This window comes from Portunus trituberculatus, chromosome 47 (assembly GCF_017591435.1).
Source record: "Portunus trituberculatus isolate SZX2019 chromosome 47, ASM1759143v1, whole genome shotgun sequence".
NCBI lineage: Eukaryota > Metazoa > Arthropoda > Malacostraca > Decapoda > Portunidae > Portunus > Portunus trituberculatus.
Window position 1 is genome coordinate 8,795,519 of NC_059301.1, and position 20,419 is coordinate 8,815,937.

The 20,419-nt window shown below is 41.3% G+C and overlaps 1 protein-coding gene across 1 annotated transcript; it reads right to left on the reverse strand.

Moving 5' to 3' along the window:
• Window positions 1–1,456: 1,456 nt before the first annotated feature.
• Window positions 1,457–20,218, reverse strand: LOC123520441 (SET domain-containing protein SmydA-8-like). The gene is given in 14 exon segments (XM_045282650.1): window positions 1,457–2,413; window positions 3,707–3,888; window positions 5,056–5,185; window positions 6,333–6,497; window positions 8,639–8,865; window positions 10,864–11,016; window positions 12,138–12,255; window positions 13,554–13,659; window positions 14,142–14,215; window positions 14,217–14,289; window positions 16,402–16,548; window positions 17,322–17,398; window positions 18,036–18,563; window positions 20,199–20,218. Coding segments are annotated over 13 exon segments (1,677 nt in total). The 5' UTR covers window positions 18,090–18,563; window positions 20,199–20,218; the 3' UTR covers window positions 1,457–2,242.
• Between the last annotated feature and the right edge of the window lie 201 nt (window positions 20,219–20,419).

The window sequence follows — 20,419 nt, forward strand, 5'->3', positions numbered from 1 at the left end:
TGGCAAAGTTTCAATTGTTTCATAAATTTCATTTCTTGCTTTGAAATTGTTTCTTTTCCTCTGTATGGTTAACCCTCTCTCTCTCTCTCTCTCTCTCTCTCTCTCTCTCTCTCTCTCTCCTTCTCCTTCATTTTCTCCTCCTTTCTCTCCTTCATCTCCTTCTTCTCCTCCTTTTTCTCCTTCATCTCCTTCTTCACCTCCTTCTCCTTCTCCTTTTCTTTCTTTTTATATCTTCTCTACTTTTTATTATTTTCTTTTCTTTATCACCACCACCATCATCACCACCGCCATAACCTTCACCATCATCATCATCATCATCACCACCACGTAATAATAAGGCAACATTCTTAAGGTGGTTAATCCTATGTGACCCCTATGGCCTTCCCTCCCTCCTTCCCTCCTTCCCTCCCTCCTCCCTCCTCTTCTCTCTCTCTCTCTCTCTCTCTCTCTCTCTCTCTCTCTCTCTCTCTCTCTCTCTCTCTCTCTCTCTCTCTCTCTCTCCTTCAATCCTCATTTTTTCCCTCCCTGCATTCCTCCTTTTCCCTCCTCTTTCCTCTCCTGCTCTTGTCCATGTCCTCCTCTCTCTCCTCTCTCTCTCTCTCTCTCTCTCTCTCTCTCTCTCTCTCTCCATTTCTCTCCTTCTCTTTCTCTTAGCCCCCTTCCTTCTTTCCTTCCACATTCCTCGAGTCGCTGAAGGAGGAATTAAAGAAAGGAAACAAGTAAGAAGGAAAATAAAAGGAAGAAAGGAAGGGAGGGAGAAAAAAAATGAAAGAAGGAAGAGAGGAAGGAAGGAAAGGAAGGGGGAAGGAAGAAAAGGAGGAAGGAATGAAAGAATGAAAACAAATAGGGAAATAAGAAAAAAGAAAGGGTGTAGGAGAGAAAGGGGTGAAGAATGAAGGGAGGTGAGATAGGAAAGCTAAGAGGGAAATGAAGGAAGAAAGAAAAAAGAAAAAAGGGATGACAGAAGAAGAAGGAGGAGAAGGAGGAGGGGAGTGTAGGATGAAAAGAAATGAGTCAGGATGGGTAAGAAAGGCAAGAAGGGAGAGATGGAAGGAAGGAAGGAAGGAAGGAAGGAAGGATGAAAGAAAAAGACAAAGTGAGAGAAGTAAAGAGAAGAAAGAAAGAAAAGAGAACTTAGAGTGACTTTCTATGGGACCAAAATAGGGTAAGAGAAAGGAGAGAGAGAGAGAATGGAGGAAAGAAGAATGGAAGAAGGAGGAGGAGGAAGAGGAGGAGGAGGAGGACGAGGAGAGAAAGTGCAACATGAAAGATATGCGAACAAAGTGAGAATGACTGTACATACTGGTATATAAAACTCTCTCTCTCTCTCTCTCTCTCTCTCTCTCTCTCTCTCTCTGGTATTGGGAATCATAAAGAAATATTTGACCCTCTCACTCTTCCTGTCTTCTCCAGGTGTCTCAGAGTAATCACTCATGTTGAAAGAAAAAAAAAATACTTAAGATTGATCTGGTTATTATTATTTATCACTCTTTATGTACATATTGTTAGAACAACCCAATAATTAAAGACTTTGTAGTTATTGTAGTAGTAGTAGTAGTAGTAGTAGTAGTAGTAGTAGTAGTAGTAGTAGTAGTAGTAGTAAAAGTGCTAACAATAATGATAACATGACAACAGGATAATGAATATGTTTATTAACAATTGGCGTGAATATTCTTGATATCATTATATTCTTAATGTGTTTCTGTCTGTCTGTCTGTCTGTATATTTGTTTAGCTGTAAGTCTGTCTCACTATGTCTGTCTGTTTGTATATAATTTTCACAGTTTGTCAATTTACTCCTTCCTCCTCCTCCTCCTCCTCCTCCTCCTCCTCCTCCTCCTCCTCCTCCTTCTCCTCATCGTTCTCCTCCTTCTCCTCATTCTTCTCCCCACATACACATCATCTCTCTTTCCCTTCCACCGCCACCCCTTTGCCCTCGAGTATACATGCTTCTTACACACACATCTTGAGTCTCTGCCACGTTCAACACTTGTTCCTCTCCTTTTTCTCCTCCAATCCTCCTCTTCTTCCTGTTGCTCTTTAACCTCTCTTCTTTGCTCTTCTATCACCACTGTCTTCCTCACATTCTTCTAAAATCTCTCATTTGTTATCCTATCTCCTCTTCCACCTCTTCCTGCCCTCCTCTATTCCCTCCACCATCACTATTATCTTCCTAACATCTTTCCAACACCTTTTACTACCTCCTCTCCTCTTCCATCTCCTCCTCCTCATCCTTGCCCTTGTCACTGCTCTTCCAGGCTCCTCAGCAGTGACTCCAGCGTGAGGTCTTCGTCAGAGCGGACCAGAGAGGCAGCTGTCACCTTCTCCACTTCCTCGGGCAAGAAGTGGCGGTCTGGCAGCGAGGTGACGGTAGTGATCCACTTGCGCAGCTCCACCAACGAGTTGCGGGCGATCTGGTGGAGAGGTGGAGGGTGTGGTTAGGGAAAGTGTGCATGTGTGAATGTATGTGTGGTGGATGATAGAGGGAGTGAAGTGCATAAGGGAAAAGTAAGGTTTGAAAATGAGTGAGGTGAGGAGAGGGAAAGAGAGACAATAGTGTGTGTATGTTGGATGAGAGGGAGTGAGGTGGATAAGGAGAAAAGTAAGATGATGAGAAAGGGAGAGGAAGAGAAAGATAACAGGGTGTGGTTAGGGAGAGTGTGCATGTGTGGCTGTGTATGTGGTGGATAAGAAGAGGGGGTGAAGTAGATAAGGAGAAAAGTAAGGTTTTGATAGCGAATGAAGTGAGAAAATAGGGAAAGGAAAAGAGGGAAAACATGAACGAAAAGAGGAAGGAGAAGTTGCAGGGAGGAATAGAAAGGATATAGTAAAGTTAGATAGAGAAAAGTAATGAATAGAGAGAAAAAAAAAGGGGAAGAAGAGATAAAAGAAAGAAACCAAAATATCCCCATGCAATCTATAAGAGTACGCACAATATATAAAACCAGATGAAAAGAAAAAAAGAAAAGAAAATTAAATTGCTATGATGTAACTAATGAAGAAATGAAAAAAAAACCGCTCAATCACCAAAAAAAGAAAGAAAAAAAAATAACAAGAAATAATTAGATCGTCATTCCTAGTGCACCTTTGACACAACAATAATCTTAACATAATCCCAATCAAAATAATTTCTCCTCCTTGTCCTTTTCTACGTTATTTTCTACTGTTGGTTAGTGGAATTCTTTACAAACAGCCTCGTGAGTGCCAAAGTGCCTCATAATAAGTTTTTTTTTTCTTTTCTTCTTCTCCTCCTCCTTGGCCTCCTCCTCCTTCTCCTTATCCTTTTTTGCCTCCTCCTTCTTCTTCTCCTCCTTCTCTTTCTCCTCTTCCTCTTTGGCCTCCTCCTCCTCTTTAACTTTCTGGTCTTTCTCTTTGGCCTCCTTATTCTTCTCTTTAGCCTCCTCCTCCTCCTCCTCCTCCTTCTCCTCTTTGGCCTCCTTTTCTTCCTCTTTGGCTTCCTCCTTCTCTTTAGCCTTCTCCTCCTCCTGCTCCTCCTCCTCCTCCTCCTTTTTGACATCCTCTTTCTTTTTTGTCTTCCTCCTTCTTCACTTTGGCCTCACCTTCCTACTAGGCCTCCTCTTCCTCCTCCTCCTTCTCTTTAGCTTCTTCCTCCTTCTCTTTGGCCTTCTTCTTCACTTTACCCTCCTCCTTCTTCTCTTTGGTCTCCTTCTCTTTAGCTTCCTCCTCCTCCTGCTCCTCCTCCTCACCTTGCACACGTCCCCCTCTGAGGATGAGAGCGGCTCGTGCTGGAGGCAATACACAACTAGGCTCAAGTATTCCTCCACCTCCCGCAGCTTGATCAGGAACTCCCGCCGCGTGATGCTGGTGCGCTGGAAGGCTCCGTTTGCTTCCAGGAGCACTGGGGCGTGTAGCTCGTACAGTGTAAGGCCTGTGGGTAGGAGAGGGTGGGTATCAATTAGCTACTGACTTGTATTTGCCTACCGGTGTTTGTGTGTATGTGTAGTTGTGTGTCCTCCTGTGGCCTCGCTCCACAAGGCTTTTTCTTCCTCTCATCCCTATTCTGTCCAACCCTCTAATACAAGAGTTAACCAGTATTCTCAGTCATTCATACCTTTCACTAGTAAACTCTGGAGCTCCCTGCCTGTCTCTGTATTTCCAACTTCCTATGACTTAAATTCTTTTAAGAGAGAGGTAGAGGTATCGAGACATTTGTCCCTGAACTTTGACGAACTCTTTTGAATCTTTTATGGAGACTACAATTCCAGTAGGTCTTTTTTCTAACATTCATTTTTTTGCCCTTCGTAATTCTCCCTCTCACATAAAAAAAAAAATCATAGTAAGGATTGTCTTTTTTCCATGTGTATATCTAGGATTGCAAGAATTTTACCTCATTTGCTAGTATTTTGTTGCTCTTTGCTTTAAGGGGCTATGTTTGTGTGTTAATTATCCGCTGTGAGAGTATTTCCTTTAGGTGTCTTAAGGTTAATATACTCTCATTTCAGTACATGTCAGTTTTTGGACCCGATAACTGTCGAATTGTATGCATTTATAATCATAATTGTGGTTAGTGAAATAATGTAATCTAAATCTCTTTGCTGTGGTTCTAAGCGATCTTCTGTCTTATTTTGTTTATTGAGTCGATGAAGTCATTTGTTTTTCTTCTTGTTCACATTTGTTTTGCTGTGTTGATTCACTTACTTTGTTGTGTTTGTTTTAGTTAGGTGCATTTTGTGTGTTTACGTGCTTGTATACATGTAGTTGTGTCTCTCTACATTGTTGTGGTATGTGGGAGTTTATAGTCAGGGTATGTCTGCTTGTGTGTGTGTGTGTGTGTGTGTGTGTGTGTGTGTGTGTGTGTGTGTGTGTGTGTGTGTGTGTGTGTGTGTGTGTGTGTGTGTGTGTTCAGTTTATGCTCCTCTTCATGACTCTCCAAATCTAGTCATCCATATTTCCCTTTCTTTTCTAAAAGTCATGCTTTTTCTCTTCCCTATATCCTCCTCCTCCTCCTCCTCCTCCTCCTCCTCCTCCTCCTCCTCCTCCTCCTCCTTCTCCTCCTCCTCCTCCTCCTCCTTCCCTTCCTCCTTCCCGCGCTCACCTCTCAGTCTGGATATCCCTGGATCAATCACGTCCAGCACCTTCAGCAGGTCCCGGCAACATTCCACCTTCCTTCTCCGCTGGGCGTCGGAGATGGTGTTGAGCGCGTAGCCCGGCAGCCGCCCGTACATCTGTAGGCGAGGCAGGTTGATGACGGGCGGACGGGAGTGTATGGTGCAGATTGTGAGTTTTTGTTGATGTACGAAGGTGCATGGGATGTAAACACTTGAGCAATTTTTTTTTTTTTTTTTTTTTTTTTTTTTGGTATTTGGTGATAAGAGACGTTCCGATTGAAATTTTGACAGTAATGTGTGTTTACTTGCCTAAAAATTCTGTCACATTGAGCCTCAGTAAGTCATCGAAAAGAGTGATTTAAATGCAGTAACCCGGAAATTGATGAGTGGAGAAATTACGTATAGATCATAATCCAAATGTAACTTTCGAACTAGTCTGGTACATACTTCCTTGTGGAGGAGGATCTCTGAACCATCAACAACTGAGGATTCACACTCCTGCTCTTATAAGTATTTCTGAATCACTAATGATAGTATTATTGAAGCAGTTTCCGCATACTGGGCTTTGTGACGTCACCAGTCGGGATGGTAACTATTCATCACAGAATGCCAATGTGCAGAAGCCATAGCGACTGTCATGCTTTTCTGGTAACGGAGAGAGGAGTGTGTTGTGAGATGCTCTGTAGTCCTGGCTGTTTCATAAGATGATCCGGCCTCAGGGATAGCCATGAAGACATCTGGCAAAGCTACTTGTTTGTTTTGTGAATTCGTGGTGGGCGGAGCTCTGAAGATCAAACATGTTTTTATCTCTGGCCACTACGAATTATATCTTAAGTTAATACAAAAAGAAAATTGGATTATGTTGATTCAGTGCTAATATATTTTTCCACACAGAAGAGGTAAATAACCTCCTGTGATGAGACTTTCCTAAAGGCAAACAATATACTTATTTAACAAGATAGAATGAGATAGACTCTGGACCGAGCTGTGTGTCTGGAGTCTTGCTGTGCTTCTGCTGTTGTGTTGCGATATTTTCTTGCAAGTACGTAATGATATAACTAATCTACTTTTTCTTCTTTATCACTTTACTATATTACTTTCTATTATCTTTCTTCTTCTTTTCCCTTATAATATACCTCCTTTCCTCTCGTTTTCACTCGTTTCTACATCTCTTCCTCTTTTATTCGATATGCTGCCTTTTCTACCCCGCATCCCTCCGCCTTCCCTACCTGCTGCATCACCACACACCACCACCACCACCAACCTGCGAGAGCGTGTGCTTCATGCCCACCATATGGAAGTGTTGCGGGTGAAGCACGTACTGATACTTCCTAAGCAGTCCTTCGATCTTGGCTGGGTCCTCCTCGCCCGCCTCACGCAGCTCCCAATACACCATCTTGTTGAGGCGTTCCACCGTCACCGCCGCCACCTAAGGGAGTGATAAATGGATGGATGGATGGATAGAGAAATTGATTGGCATGTATTTGGGGCTGTAACGATTAGGTCATGTGGTATCTTTATATTAGGGAGACTAGGAGGACGTGATGGCAAGGGTAGTGCAGTGGAAAGAATAGTGTTTAAGAAAGGGTTGACTGGTTAGGTAGAAAATAGGATCAATATTGCAGCGGGCATGTAAAAGATGACAGCGTGGAGTGAGACGATCGCTAAAGTGAAGGATCAGGGGAGGGAACTCAAACGGAGCTACCAAGTTAAAGAAAAGTGAAAGAAAATGAACTAGGGAACAGAGTAAAGTAGAAGTAACGAACGCATCATGGGGCAGATATAACTAAGAAGGAATAGAAATATATATATATATATAAAAAAAAGGATGGAAAAAAATCGAGACAGGGTAAAAAAAAAAAAAGAAACGAATTAGGAAACAAAGAAAGACGAAAAACACAAACAAGAAGACGACAGTGAAAAAAAAAAAAGAAAAACGAAACAGCGGACAGAAAAGTGAAAGAAACGTAATAAACTAAGAACAAAAATTAAAAGGAACCAAGACACACAAAAAAAAAAAAAAAAAAACACGTGGAAAAAAGAAAATGAACGAGAATCAATGAACCAAACATGAGAGGGAAACAGAATAGGAGGAGATAGGAACAAGAGGAAGAGGTGAGGGAGGATGTGGGTACTGGGTAGACAGGATGCGAAGGATGTGCAGGGGAATAGTGTGTAGCAGCGAGGGAATCACCAGGAGCAGGGAACGGATGGCGGGGACACGGCGGATCAGTGGGATAAAGAGAATTGAGAGATCCTCGAGTGTGTGTGCAGGTATTGGATGGATTAAAGGATGAAGGCCTGTGATGACTCTCTCTGAAGCTTGTGGCGGCACTGAACACTAGGAAAAGAAGTACATGAGAGATGGGGAGCGTTGAAGTGAGAATAGGAGGGAGAATAGGTGAGTGAGGAACTGTTTTAGTGGAAGAATCTCTGGGGCAATATTGTAGGTCTCGGTTATGGTTATTGATTTTAAGAGTGATACTAGTTTCGGTGTTACTTGTAAACTACGATCACGGTATATATATTTTTTTTTCAATTAGGTTTTGTCATTCTTTTAATACAAATTTCTGTCACAATGATGTCTGAAGGCAATAGTTCATTCTCTTATTTACTCTTTTTAAAATTCTGTTCCTGACTATACGTTTATGCTTTGATTCATTAACTTAATCATCAATCTTTTCTCCTTTTTCTATACAAATGAAGTCAGTCACTGTGAGTCATAAGTAATAGTATAGCATGACCTCAATTCCACCTACATATGTAAAACTAAGTGAAAAAGTAAAACTAAAGTTCAATGTACAAATACTAAGTGTGTGTGTGTGTGTGTGTGTGTGTGTGTGTGTGTGTGTGTGTGTGTGTGTGTGTGTGTGTGTGTGTGAAGGGAAGGTTCAGTATGTGTGGCAATGGTGGACTGAGTGATTGTGATTAAATGATGAATGTAGGTAGTTGTGATGGCGGTTGTGTGGAAGGGGAGGGGGAGATAGCGAAGGGGAGGAAGGCGGGGAGGGAAAGGAGGGGAACGAGGGATAGTGGAAGGCTGGCTCACACACACACACACACACACACACACACACACACACACACACACACACACTCTCTCTCTCTCTCTCTCTCTCTCTCTCTCTCTCTCTCTCTCTCTCTCTCTCTCTCTCTGCAGGTTTTCAACATTTACAATACTTTTCCTCTTGTTTTCTTTCACTTTTACTTGTTTCTCTAGTAATTCTCTCTTAGTCCTCATCCTTCCTTATATTTCGTTTCTATATTATCACCTGCTTTTCTATTCCTTTTAAACATTATCTTCTTTACGCTAAACTCTTCTTTGACTATTCACTCCTCCCCAGTCTTCTTTTCTGTTAACCTTTCATTAATTCATAGTACACTTTTCGACCCTCCTTTCTCTTTCAATACCACCAATCTACCAAATGCTCTCTCCTCTTTTCACATCAGCTATTCCTCTTGGCTATATCACTACTTCTGCCTCCCAGCATACCCTACCGATTCACATCTATTCATGCCTTCCTTTTCATCTTCACACACTCATCACCATGACCTCACTGCTCCACTCACCTGGTATTTGCACTTATCACAAGCCCAGGGAGCGTCGTTGGTGGGTAGAAGCGGGTCCGTGCACAAGATAGAGCCACCACAACCAGGCTGAGAACACTTGAGAGCCCCGAAGTAGGTTCCCATCTCCGTAGGGTCTCGGCATCTCTCACAAGTGCAGTCGAAGAATTTGCCATAACGAAGGTGCTTTCGTCGCTCAGTGGTCGCGGAGAGGATGTGAGTGTATGTGGCTGTACGAAAAAATATATACAAAAAAATGCAGGTAATAAGAGATAATAAAAAAAAAAAGTGAGAATGAGAATTAAAAAAAAAAAAAAAAAATAGACCATGAAAAAACTGAAATTGATTTATCGAAATATATGTAAAATAAACCTGTGTTATTAACAGGAAGGAGTACAGAGTGAGATAAGGAGGTATTGCACGAATAGGATGAAGAGAGATAGGGTACTGGTGAGGTAAGGTAGAGTGAGATAGCGAAGAGGGTAGGATAGTGAGGAAAGAGAAGTTGGAAGATGAGAAGGAAGATAGAAACATGAAATTAATAAGAGGATTTAAAAAGCACGGTGTAAAAGAAGAAAAGGTGAAATGAAAAAAAAGACATGAAAAGTAGAGAAGAACCAGAAAAAAATGTGCAAATAATATAGAAAATAAAGAATGATAAAAAAGGTGAGAATGAGAATAAAAGAATGGGAATAAAAGGAGGATTTGAAAGTACAAGGTGAAAGAAGAAAAGGTGAAATGAAAGGACAAGAGGAGTAAAGAACTGAAAAAAACAGAAATGATAGAAAATTAGAAATATTAAAATAAAACAAAGAAAGGGTGAAAGGAGAAAAGAACAAGTAAATTGAAGAGTGGTGAGAGGTAATAGGGTAATAAGGGAGAAAGGAACGTAAAGTGAAGGTAAACGAGAAAGAAACAAAGAAGGTAGAAGAAGAGAATTAGGTATAATGAAAGGATCGCCTGAAGAATGAAGGAGTGAAGGTGAATGAGTTATATACGTACAAAGAAAGAGAAAGAAAGGAGAAAGGGACACACACACACACACACACACACACACACACACACACACACACACACACACACACAACGATTACAACCCTGAAATCAACGCCCATATTCCCCAACATCCTTCTCATTAGACCCTCCCGCTGCCCACCCTCGTTCTGTCCCTCTCTTCCTCCCTCCTTACCACTACCACCACCACCACTCCATCCATCCACCCCACACTCATAACCATCCCCTCACTGCCTCTTGCTCCTACACTAACCTCTTTTTTTACATTACAAGCAATGATGAACAAGCAGCACCACACTTTATTCCCTCTGATATTGTTTACTCTAAGCTACAACTGCAGTATTCAGAAACGCTTCCCTCTCTCTCTCTCTCTCTCTCTCTCACCGCGATCACTTTCAAAGACCATAAAGACAAGTAGTCCAGTTCTAAACGAGTATTTTTCTTGTTGATAATGCAGAAAATTTATCAACATGTCACCAGAATCACAGAGACACCGTTAAAAAATCGTATCACTTCAACTAGAGCCCTCTGAAAACAATGAAGGTATGGCGCGGCAGTGTTTCAGGATATATATATAGAAGTGTAGGTGTAGAGCAGTAAATATCCAGAAAGCAGGGGTAGAATACATTACGGATGCGATAAGAGGATACAAAAAATGAGATTACTTATCCACATTGTAAGAAAAGAAGACGATAACCCGATGAAAAGAGTCAGAAGCAAGTGATAAGAAGATAAAAAAAAATGAGGCGGTTTGATTATATAGTAAGAAAAGAAGAGAGGCCGATTAAAAGAGTCTAGAGGAAGTGATAAGAGGATAAAATATTGAGAGGAGGAGGAGGAGGAGGAGGAGGAGGAGGAAAAGGAAAAGGAGAAGAAGGAGGAGGAAGAGGAGAAGAAGAAGAAGAAGAAGAAGAAGAAGAAGAAGAAGAAGAAGAAGAACAACAACAACAACAACAACAACAACAACAACAACAACAACAACAACAACAACAACAACAAAAACAAAAAACAAGAACAACAAGAACAAAGTGAAGAACAACAAGAACAATAAGAACAAGAAGAAAAGAAACAGAAGAGAAACAGGAAGAAAGAAAAAACAAGAAAAAAAGAAGAAAAAAAAGAAAAGAAAGAAAAAATAGCAAAAAAAAAAAAAAAAAAAAAAATGTAAAAGTGACCGATCTTACCATCCCATCACCAGCCACAGCTCCCCTTACCAGTGATCTGCTCGCCCTTCTTGATGGGTCTGGAGGCGATCACCACCATGGTCATGTCGTCCATCAGCGTGTGGTGGGTGTTGTTGCAGCAGAAGTGGGACATCATGGCGCACAGCGGATACACGCCTCGGATGAAGTACTGCTCCTTGGTGCCTGGGCAGGGACGGAGAGAACGGGAAGGAAGCAGTGAGGCAAACAATACGAGAACACAAAGAACACGGAAGGAAAAATATCAGAAGGCGATGTAAACAGAAAGAACAAAGAAGAAAAATTAGATGAAGACAATGCAAACACAAAGAACAAGGAAGAAAAAAATAGATGAAGACAATGCAAACACAAAGAAAAAGGAAGAAAAATATCAGAAGACGATGCAAACACAAAGAAAAAGAAAAAAAACAGCAGAAGACAATGCAAACATAAAGAACACGGAAGAAAAAATAGATGAAGACAATGCAAACACAAAGAACAAGGAAGAAAAACCAGCAGAAGACTTGTTGATGATTGTAAAACAGACAAGAGGCATTAACTTATCCATGGTGAGAGATATTGTATAGTAAAGAAGGTTCCTGCCACCATTGACTCACACATCGGCACCAAAGTGTTTAGTAATGCAGGCTTTTAAGGTTCAAATTCTGAAACGCTTTGCTCTTTCACCACGATTATTTTTCAAAGGCCACTGAGATGATTAGCCACATTCCCAAGATTTATCCCCTCAACCCCTCCAGCGCTATGACGCGTTTTCATATTCATTCTGCTTATTATCTAGTGATTTTATACAGCTACAGAAACTTGTGTTGGGATTAAAATAGTGAAGATTCTGGCCATTTATCTTCAGACCTCCACAGACTCTTCCTAATGTAAATAAAATCGTCTAATCATACCCAAACTCATGGTAAAAATGCGTCCTAATACTGAAGGAGTTGATAATGTAGAAACCGTATTAATTAGTCACTAAAACCGTAAAAACACCTTAAAGAAAACTCGTGTAACTTCAAGTAACGCCTTAACCCCTTCAATACTGAGACACATTTTTACCTTGATTTTTGGGCATGACTAGAAGATTCCATTTGCGTTAAGAAGGGTCTTATCTATGGAGGTCAGAAGATTAATGGCCAGAGTCTTTACTATTTCAATCCCCACATAAGTTTCTGAAGCTGTATAAAATCACCATATAGTAACCAAAGTGAACATGGAAACGCGGTGTGGTACTGAAGGGGTTAAATGTGGCGAAGGTGAAGCGCAGAAGTGTCTCAGAATACAGTGTTGAGACTCACCAGGTATGTTGCTGCGGACTTCGTGACAGTTGACATCAAGGATCCCAGTGATGGAGTGAAGCAGCTCCTCCTCTGCTTCCACCTTCAGCTTACCCCTTAAATAGTCCACCACGTTCACCTGAGGAAGGATGAAGAGAGAGAGAGAGAGAGAGAGAGAGAGAGAGAGAGAGAGAGAGAGAGAGAGAGAGAGAGAGAGAGAGAGAGGTTTAGTTAAGTTAATGAGTTCTTTTTCAGACTTTTTCCCCCCGTTTTCTTTTTGTTTTGTCTGTCTGTCTCTCTCTCTCTCTCTCTCTCTCTCTCTCTCTCTCTCTCTCTCTCTCTCTCTCTCTCTCTCTCTCACACACACACACACACACACACGATCCCTCACCTTACATTCCCACGCCCTCCCAGCTGTCTCCCCCTCGCTCCGCACCACGCCCTCTGCACCACGCCTGCTGCACCACCACAAACACTCACAAAACCCCAACCTGACCTCCCTCCTCTCACAATATATCTTCCAAAGTGCATCCACAGCCCAGTTCTATAACAAGCATACTATAAACGCATTTTTGTTTTTCTTTCCTATGGTGTTTTAGTTCAAGGTAGCATTTTCTTCTATTTCATCCTTTCGTTTTATTGTCTGTCTGAATTCATATGCATCGCTACACTCTATATATATTTTTTAGGGTCCCTTTGTATTCATAATTGTTTCTGTGTCTTCCCTCAACTATTTTTTAGCAGACTTTTGTGGAAATTATTGCAGTTTTCAAGGGTATTCTCATGATCATAGTACTAATCTAACTAGGAATATCAGAAAAAAAAAATATCAGCCTCTAGTAGAAGTTAATGGAAATGCTAAAGATGTTTTTACAAATATAGCAATAATATAACAAGGATTCTACATTGTTATCATAGAAAACATGACATACTCTAATGGAGGTTATCGCAGTTTTCAAGGCTGCCCTAATGATTCTAGCGACAGCTTAGCAAGAATTCTACACTGTAAGATAAACATAGCAGGTTCTAGTAAAAGCTAATGGATTCTTCAAAGGTGTTTTCATGGTTCAAGAAATAGTTTCACGAGAATTTTATACTGCTAGTACTAGAAATACTCACGAGAGCCACGAGATCTCTGTAGTCTTTGCAGAACACTCATATCGAGAGGCCAGAATGTTTAATCCCTTCAGCACTATGACGCGTTTTCATATTTATTCTGCTTACCATCTGACAATTTCATGTAGCTTCAAAAACTCATGTGGGGATTGAAATGGTGATGACTCCTCTGGCCATTAATCTTTCGACCTCAATAGACACTTCCTAATATAAATAATCTAATCACATCCAAAACTCATGGTAAAAATGCATCCTGGTACTGAAGGGGTTAAGAATACGGGGAATGGTTCTCAAGTCTCTGTGCGTCCTTTGGTCCCTCACCTGCTCCCTGTTCCAGAGCTCAGTGCCGCGCCTCAGGTCATTGTGGCTCTCCATCGCCATCATGGTGCTCCACTTCTTAGGCGCCATGTCTCTCAGGCAGAAACACCTGAGAAAGTAATAGTAGTAGAAGGGAAGCCAGTCTCTTGTAGTAGTGGTGTCTGTATTCTTTTTTTTATGATTTATGATTCTTTTCCCTTGTTTTTCATTGTTCTTTTTCCCCTCTAAATATGTGACCGGAAGGGAAGTCAACACAATGTAAGAGAGAGACACTGGTCAAGGGCAAATTAAAAGAGAAATGTCCATTAGAGTGTCAGTCTTCATAACACATCACCAACATTCATAATCAATAACAGGATTTCTCAGTAATACACACACACACACACACACACACACACACACACACACACACACACACACACACACACACACACACACTCATCCCTCAGTCACCACTCCCACACACTCAACACCACCAAACTTTCTCACACTCACAGCATTCCCTCCCTTTCTCTCTCTCACACTCACTCACCAGCACCAGCACCTCCTCAACACCGGGGAAGCACTCAGTCTCCCTCGCCCAACACTCACCTGAGCGGCAGCATGAACTCGTACATAAACATGTCCTCGCTGAAGTCACTCTGGCGAGGCTTATACCCGGAGGCAGCGAAAATCCTTGCACTCCAGGGGATGGTGACCGCGTCCCTCGCACTCCTTGGAGCACAACGGCCAGCTACACCTGAGGAAGGCGACGACGAGGGTAATGAAATGGACAAGTAGAGGAATTTCTTCTTTTACATGATGTGTATGGATTTGCAGGCCTCATGTAAATAGAGATCGTTAAAAAAATATATAAATATAAACATGAAAACAAGTGGAAAATTTGAGGTTAAGCTATTTTATTTGTTACATTACATTATTTTGTCCTTAAATTCATGGTACGTGAATAATACTGATTCCTACAAGCTATCCTTGTTTGCAAATCATACACTTATAAGCAAAAGCTAATACACACACAAAAAAAAGATGTGGAAAATAACAAAGTAAAAATATAAAATATCATTAATATTTACTTACATACTGTACAGAGCTGGAACGCGCTAAAGTGAAAACATTAGATATATTCAGTTGTAAAAATCAATTAAATTCTATCATATTTCGAGTCATACTTCAAGCCGTGCTAAACATATTCGTGTTAAAAAATTCTTCTAAACCAAGCGTCACTTATAATACTATCGTGGTAGTCGCGGGGACAGAGAATTGCATCATTGTACTCAGGCAACCCACCTGTCAACATTGTGAACAGTACGTTTTTAGGAACAATTACCAATAACAGCGACGTAGAATGCGTATGCTATGACGATGGAGGACGGGAGTTAAAAAAGACGGAAGAGGGAAGAGTATAGGGGAGAGAGAAGGCGTGGCAGGATGGAGGTGATAATACAAGGACGTGGGAGGCAGGGGAAGGAGAGGCTGCTTGTACGTGTGGCAGACTAACATCGAGAAGGACAAAGATAGGATATGGACATGTGGAGAATAGGAGAAGAGGAAGAGAGGGAGAGGATGATGAAAGTGGAGTAACAGGGAAGGAGTGTTGTGGAGAGTGAGGAGGGAGGAAAACATTAACAGTGAGGTGAAGAGATGAGGAAGATGAGTGAGAGGTGAGAAGAAAGAGGTTAGGGATGAGAAGTGAGGAGTGAGGAGTAAGAATGAAGAGTAACAGATGTGAGATGGAAGTGAGAGGTGAAGAGATGAGGAGTGAGGAGTGAGAGGTGAGGGAGAGGAATGAGAGGTGAAAGGAGTTATATAAGTACAATAATGAAAACACTATTCGTCTTTCATTTCCTCAACTTCATTATTCTATCTATTATTCCCTTTTATAAACATTTTGCCTTTACTCTCCCCTCCTCCCAAACCGTCTTCTTCTTTTCCCTTATCCCTTCTTTCTCTTCTTCGAATTTTAAGTTCTAATTTATTCGTCTATTTATTTCTTTGTCTATCTATTTTGACCATCCTTTTTTTTTCAATCTTCTTTTCGTAATTACCTAGTATTTCTCATCTCATCTCATCTCGTGTCATCTCTCTCTCTCTCTCTCTCTCTCTCTCTCTCTCTCTCTTACCTTCTATAGCTTATTCCATCTCTTTTTACTTCCTTCATTCACTTCTTTCCCTTTTCATTCACTCATTTCTTCCTTCTTTCCTCCACTCATTCTCTCATTCACTTAATCTTTCACTCACTCACCTCTTCCCTCCCTTTTTCATTCATTCTCTCATTCTCCCCCTCTTTCACTCACTCTCTTACTCATACACTCCTTCAGTCCTTCAATCAATCACGCATCCTGTATCTCCCACACGTCCCTTGCTTCCTTCCTCTCTTCTCCCTCTCACTTTCCTTTCTTTCTTGTCTCTTTTTGTCTCTTTTCCTCTCCATCAGATCATTCAGTCCCTTATTCTTTCCTTTTTTACCTCCTATGTTTCTATTATCATGCAGTTCTCTCATTTCTTCTTCTCTTTCTTTCTTTTCATTCAATTCTTCAATCCTATCTCTTTTATCTCCATCCTTTCTTCACATGCCTATTTAATCCATCATTTCATTTTTTGTGATTATTTTTATCTTTCCTTCCTTTTCTTTTTTCTTTTCTACTTTCTATATTTCATTTTCCACGAATGCTAAAGCTATTATAATTCTTTTTCACTTCTTCCCTCTCCTCTTTAAAGAATTATTTTACTCATCTCTTCTCCTTTCTTTCTCTGTCTCCCTCTTTCCCACCTTCACTCACTCAAAGAAGCAGCAATAACACTAACTCATTCACAACATACTCACTCACTTACTCACTCACTCGTCACTTACTTGCTGCATTGATACTGGTCCCAAGACTCGAGTTCGCGGTAACAGCTGAGGCAGATGAGGTCCGTGGTTTGCTTGGGTCCAGTCACTATGGGATGGTCCACGAATATCACCTCCCCCTCTGCTATGTCCCGCACGGCTATGGTGCATCTGGTAGGGGAAGAAAGGTGGGTGAGGTGTTACTGTGAAGTGAGGGAGATAGGAGGTGGGTGGGTGGTAGCTGTGAATGGTCAAGTGTGTAGAGGTAAGGGGAGGGGAGATTGTTTGTCTGTGTGTGTTGATGTACTGTAGTAGTAGTAGTAGTAGTAAAAGTGGTAGTAGTAGTAGTAGTAGTAGTAGTAGTAGTAGTAGTAGTAGTAGTAGTAGTGGCGGCGGTGGTGGTAGTAGTAGAAATGGTAGTAGCAGTAATAACAGTAACTGTTGCTGCAGTTATGAATTTGTAATCGTTGTTATTGTTGTTGTACATGTTCCAGTAGTAGAAACAATAGTGGTAGTGAAATTGGAAGCCACAAATAGCTTGTAGCAAATTCAGGCCATTATGATAACACAAATGTGAACACAAATAAATAATAGGATAACTTATCAAGAATAAGTTTAATTGAAAGACTTAGTTGAAAGCCAAAAAAAAAAAAAAAAACTGCTTGACATGCGACCTATGTTTGGATTACGACTCGCCTGCTACACCTTGTATGGGTCACAATGAGTCACACCAACTTTGTTTACCTCTCCAGATAAAGCCACGACTGCCCACGAGTTATGTTGTCAGGATTATTTTTTTATTTATTTAATTTAACTGCTTTTGTATTTAGGTATTTAGGTAAAGTAACACTGGCCAGTCTAACACCGGCCAAACCTCCCATGGCCAGACTAACACAATCATTACACGTACACGTACATATACTGATACACAAAATACAACATACCTTCCAAAGGGTTCCACGTATTCAATAATCCATTTCCTTTTCTCCTTCTGGTCTATGACATGAGGAGGTGCCTTGGTCTGTTGGGGAGAGGAAGAGGCGTCAGTGAGAGGCATTTGGGAGAGGGGAAGGGAAGGAAATGCCACGTGGATGATAAGAGAAGAGGGCAGAAAGGGAATAGGTGAGAGAAAGAGTGAGTGGAGTGACAGATAAGAGTGGGAGAAGAGAAAGGTGTGTAGGTGGAAGTAAGGGAGAGTACATAAGAGAGAAAACAGAAGGTGCATGTTGTTACTCTTGTTTTCCAGTGTGTCACATTTCTATAAAACTGCAGGAGTATTTTTCTTTTTTATGTTGACTTAATGGTATTTAGTTTTCAATGAGTCCCTTGTCTTATGTTCACTATATGCACGATGTAAGTAAAAATATCACATGTATACTATTATTACTATTACTACTACGATTACTACTACTACTTCTGCTACTACTACTACTACTACTACTACTACTACTACTACTACTACTACTACTACTACTACTACTACTACTACTACTACTACTACTACTACTACTACTACTGCTACTGCTACAATTACTGGTGCTACAACAATAACAACAACAATCACTACTACTGCTACTACTACCACTACTACTACTAGTACTGCCATCGCTACAACCACCACCACCACCACTGGTCTCCGCCATGACGCCTCGACTCACCATACTGTACTGGAACCAGTCGTACATCACGGTGACTTGGTGAGGATCTTCCATGATGGCGGTTGTGTGCTGCTCCTTCTCTCCTGGTAACTTGGTGATTGATTGAATGACTGGGACTTGGTGACTGGTACTTGGTGACTTACTTTTGTACGTACACTGTGTTTTCAAATGGTAGACTTCTTTTTTTTTCACTATCAACTAATTAATTACTTCTTTTGTCTATTATTTGTTTCTTGTGGCTTGTTTCTTTATCCCTAGTTTCTATTTCCTTGTTTTCCTTACGTTGTGACTTTTTTTCACTCTTATTCTTTCTCTTTCTTTTTACTCCAGGAAGATGTGACGTCTGAAGACTTTAATAGAGGGCGTGTCGTGCCGGCGGGATGTGGTCGTGGCTGCCGCTGCTCTATAGTGTGGCTCTTATAAGGTGCGGCTAGAGCTCCTTCTAATACGAGGCGTGGTGGCGGGCTGAGGCTGAAGCTGCTCTAGTGTGCGACGGATGGAGCCCTGAAGATGTAATGCGATCAGAACCTGGAAATGATAAAATTGATTCCAGTTCATCACCATCACCATCATCACTACTGCTACTACGGCTATGAGCTATGAACACCATTATTAGCATCACCACTAACACTTCTTTCTCTTCCTCCTCCTTCGTCGCATTCTCTGGAGGGAGAGATAGAGAACAGATGATTCAAAGGTGTGTGTACTGTGAATGTGGAAGATAAATTCGTGTACTAGTTCGTCAGCTGGTCAATAGATGTCTCTGAAACCACGGACACGTCTCGCTTCTAATCAAGGAAGCTACAGACTCATTTTCCTTGCTTCGAGCCCTCCAATGATGCAAAGACGAATACAGAAAATATGATGTTAGATAAGATCACAAGAGAAATGACACAGATTTTCTTATTTTCATCATTTGACAGTCAACGATTACCTAACTGTACATTCCTGTGTTCTTGATAAACTACATAATATATACAATCATTTAATACTTCCCATGCTATTTAGTAACCGAAAAAAAAAAAAACAAGAACTAGGCACCCATTCCTTTCATCAACGAAATGGTAAAAATACATACCAAAATAAATGAATAAAAAAAAATCTATATGATCAATGCGCCATGAATGAAATATAAAAGGGACTGAAATGAACTACTGACAATCAATTAATATATACAATTCTTTACTTTTCACCTAGAATCGAGAGGAAGACGAGTGCAAGAGAGAGAGAGAGAGAGAGAGAGCCACGTGGTGAAGTGTCAGGGAGGGAGAGAGTGCCAAGGTGCCAACGAGTCTGCTATTCTTGGCATTTGTACGGACGGGGAAGTAGCGAGAGGGTGGATGTGAGGAGAGGAGGTGGAAGAAGGAGAGAGAGAGAGAGAGAGAGAGAGAGAGAGAGAGAGAGAGAGAGAGAGAGAGAGTGTGTGTGTGTGTGTGTGTTAGATAATTTAACAAGTGAACACAAATCGCAATCAGAACTGTCTCATATTCACTTTGTTCCTTTAAGAGATGCCGTCTTGAAGCGACCAACACTGACGTAAATATAGAACCAACCTGTTATATCTGAGACAGTAGAAAACGGGAAACGTGAGACTACTGTAGTATTAATTAATTAAACCACATGGAGTTAGTTCAGATGGATGAATAATGCGTCTATTAAAAAATGTCAGTTGTTTACTAGAAGATGGTAATTTTGATATGACCATTCGCCACTCACTAATAAAACAAGAAAAACAAAACAAAACACTGTCATGACCACCAATAGCATCACCAAAACCGTCAGTCGCATCACTACCATCACCACCTTCACATCATCACATCACCACTACAAAAAACGTCACTCCACCCACGAAAAGAAAAAAAAAAAAACCCTAAATGCAGGTCGGTCTGAGTCACAAGTACTTTCCACCAGCACTAAAAATAAGACTCGGTGATACGCTCTGACTGATCACAAAGACTGGACTCACTCACACCATCACCAGCCATCACTACAACCACCGTCCCTCACCACCAACAAAGTCAGCACCACCACATTACTCATGGCAGCAATGGAGGTGGGTGAGTGCGCGTGCCTCGTCACCACCACCTCACCCCCTCGGGTCTCGCAGGACTGAGTAAGCAGGGCCGTGCCACGAGGGAGTACCTGTCTGGTGCCGCCACACACCTACACTCCCTCCCTCCACCTGGCGCCGGGCATCGCTACCACACCTCTTGGCACAGCAGGCATTCTCTCCGCTCCCCAGACACACAATCTCTCTCTCTCTCTCGTAAAAGAGACGCTTTCGTATTAATTAAAGCATTTTCCATTTGTTTACTTGCTATCGTATTTTCCTAAGATTCCGAAGTATCAAATTTAACAATTTATTGAAAATAAAACTTCCCTAA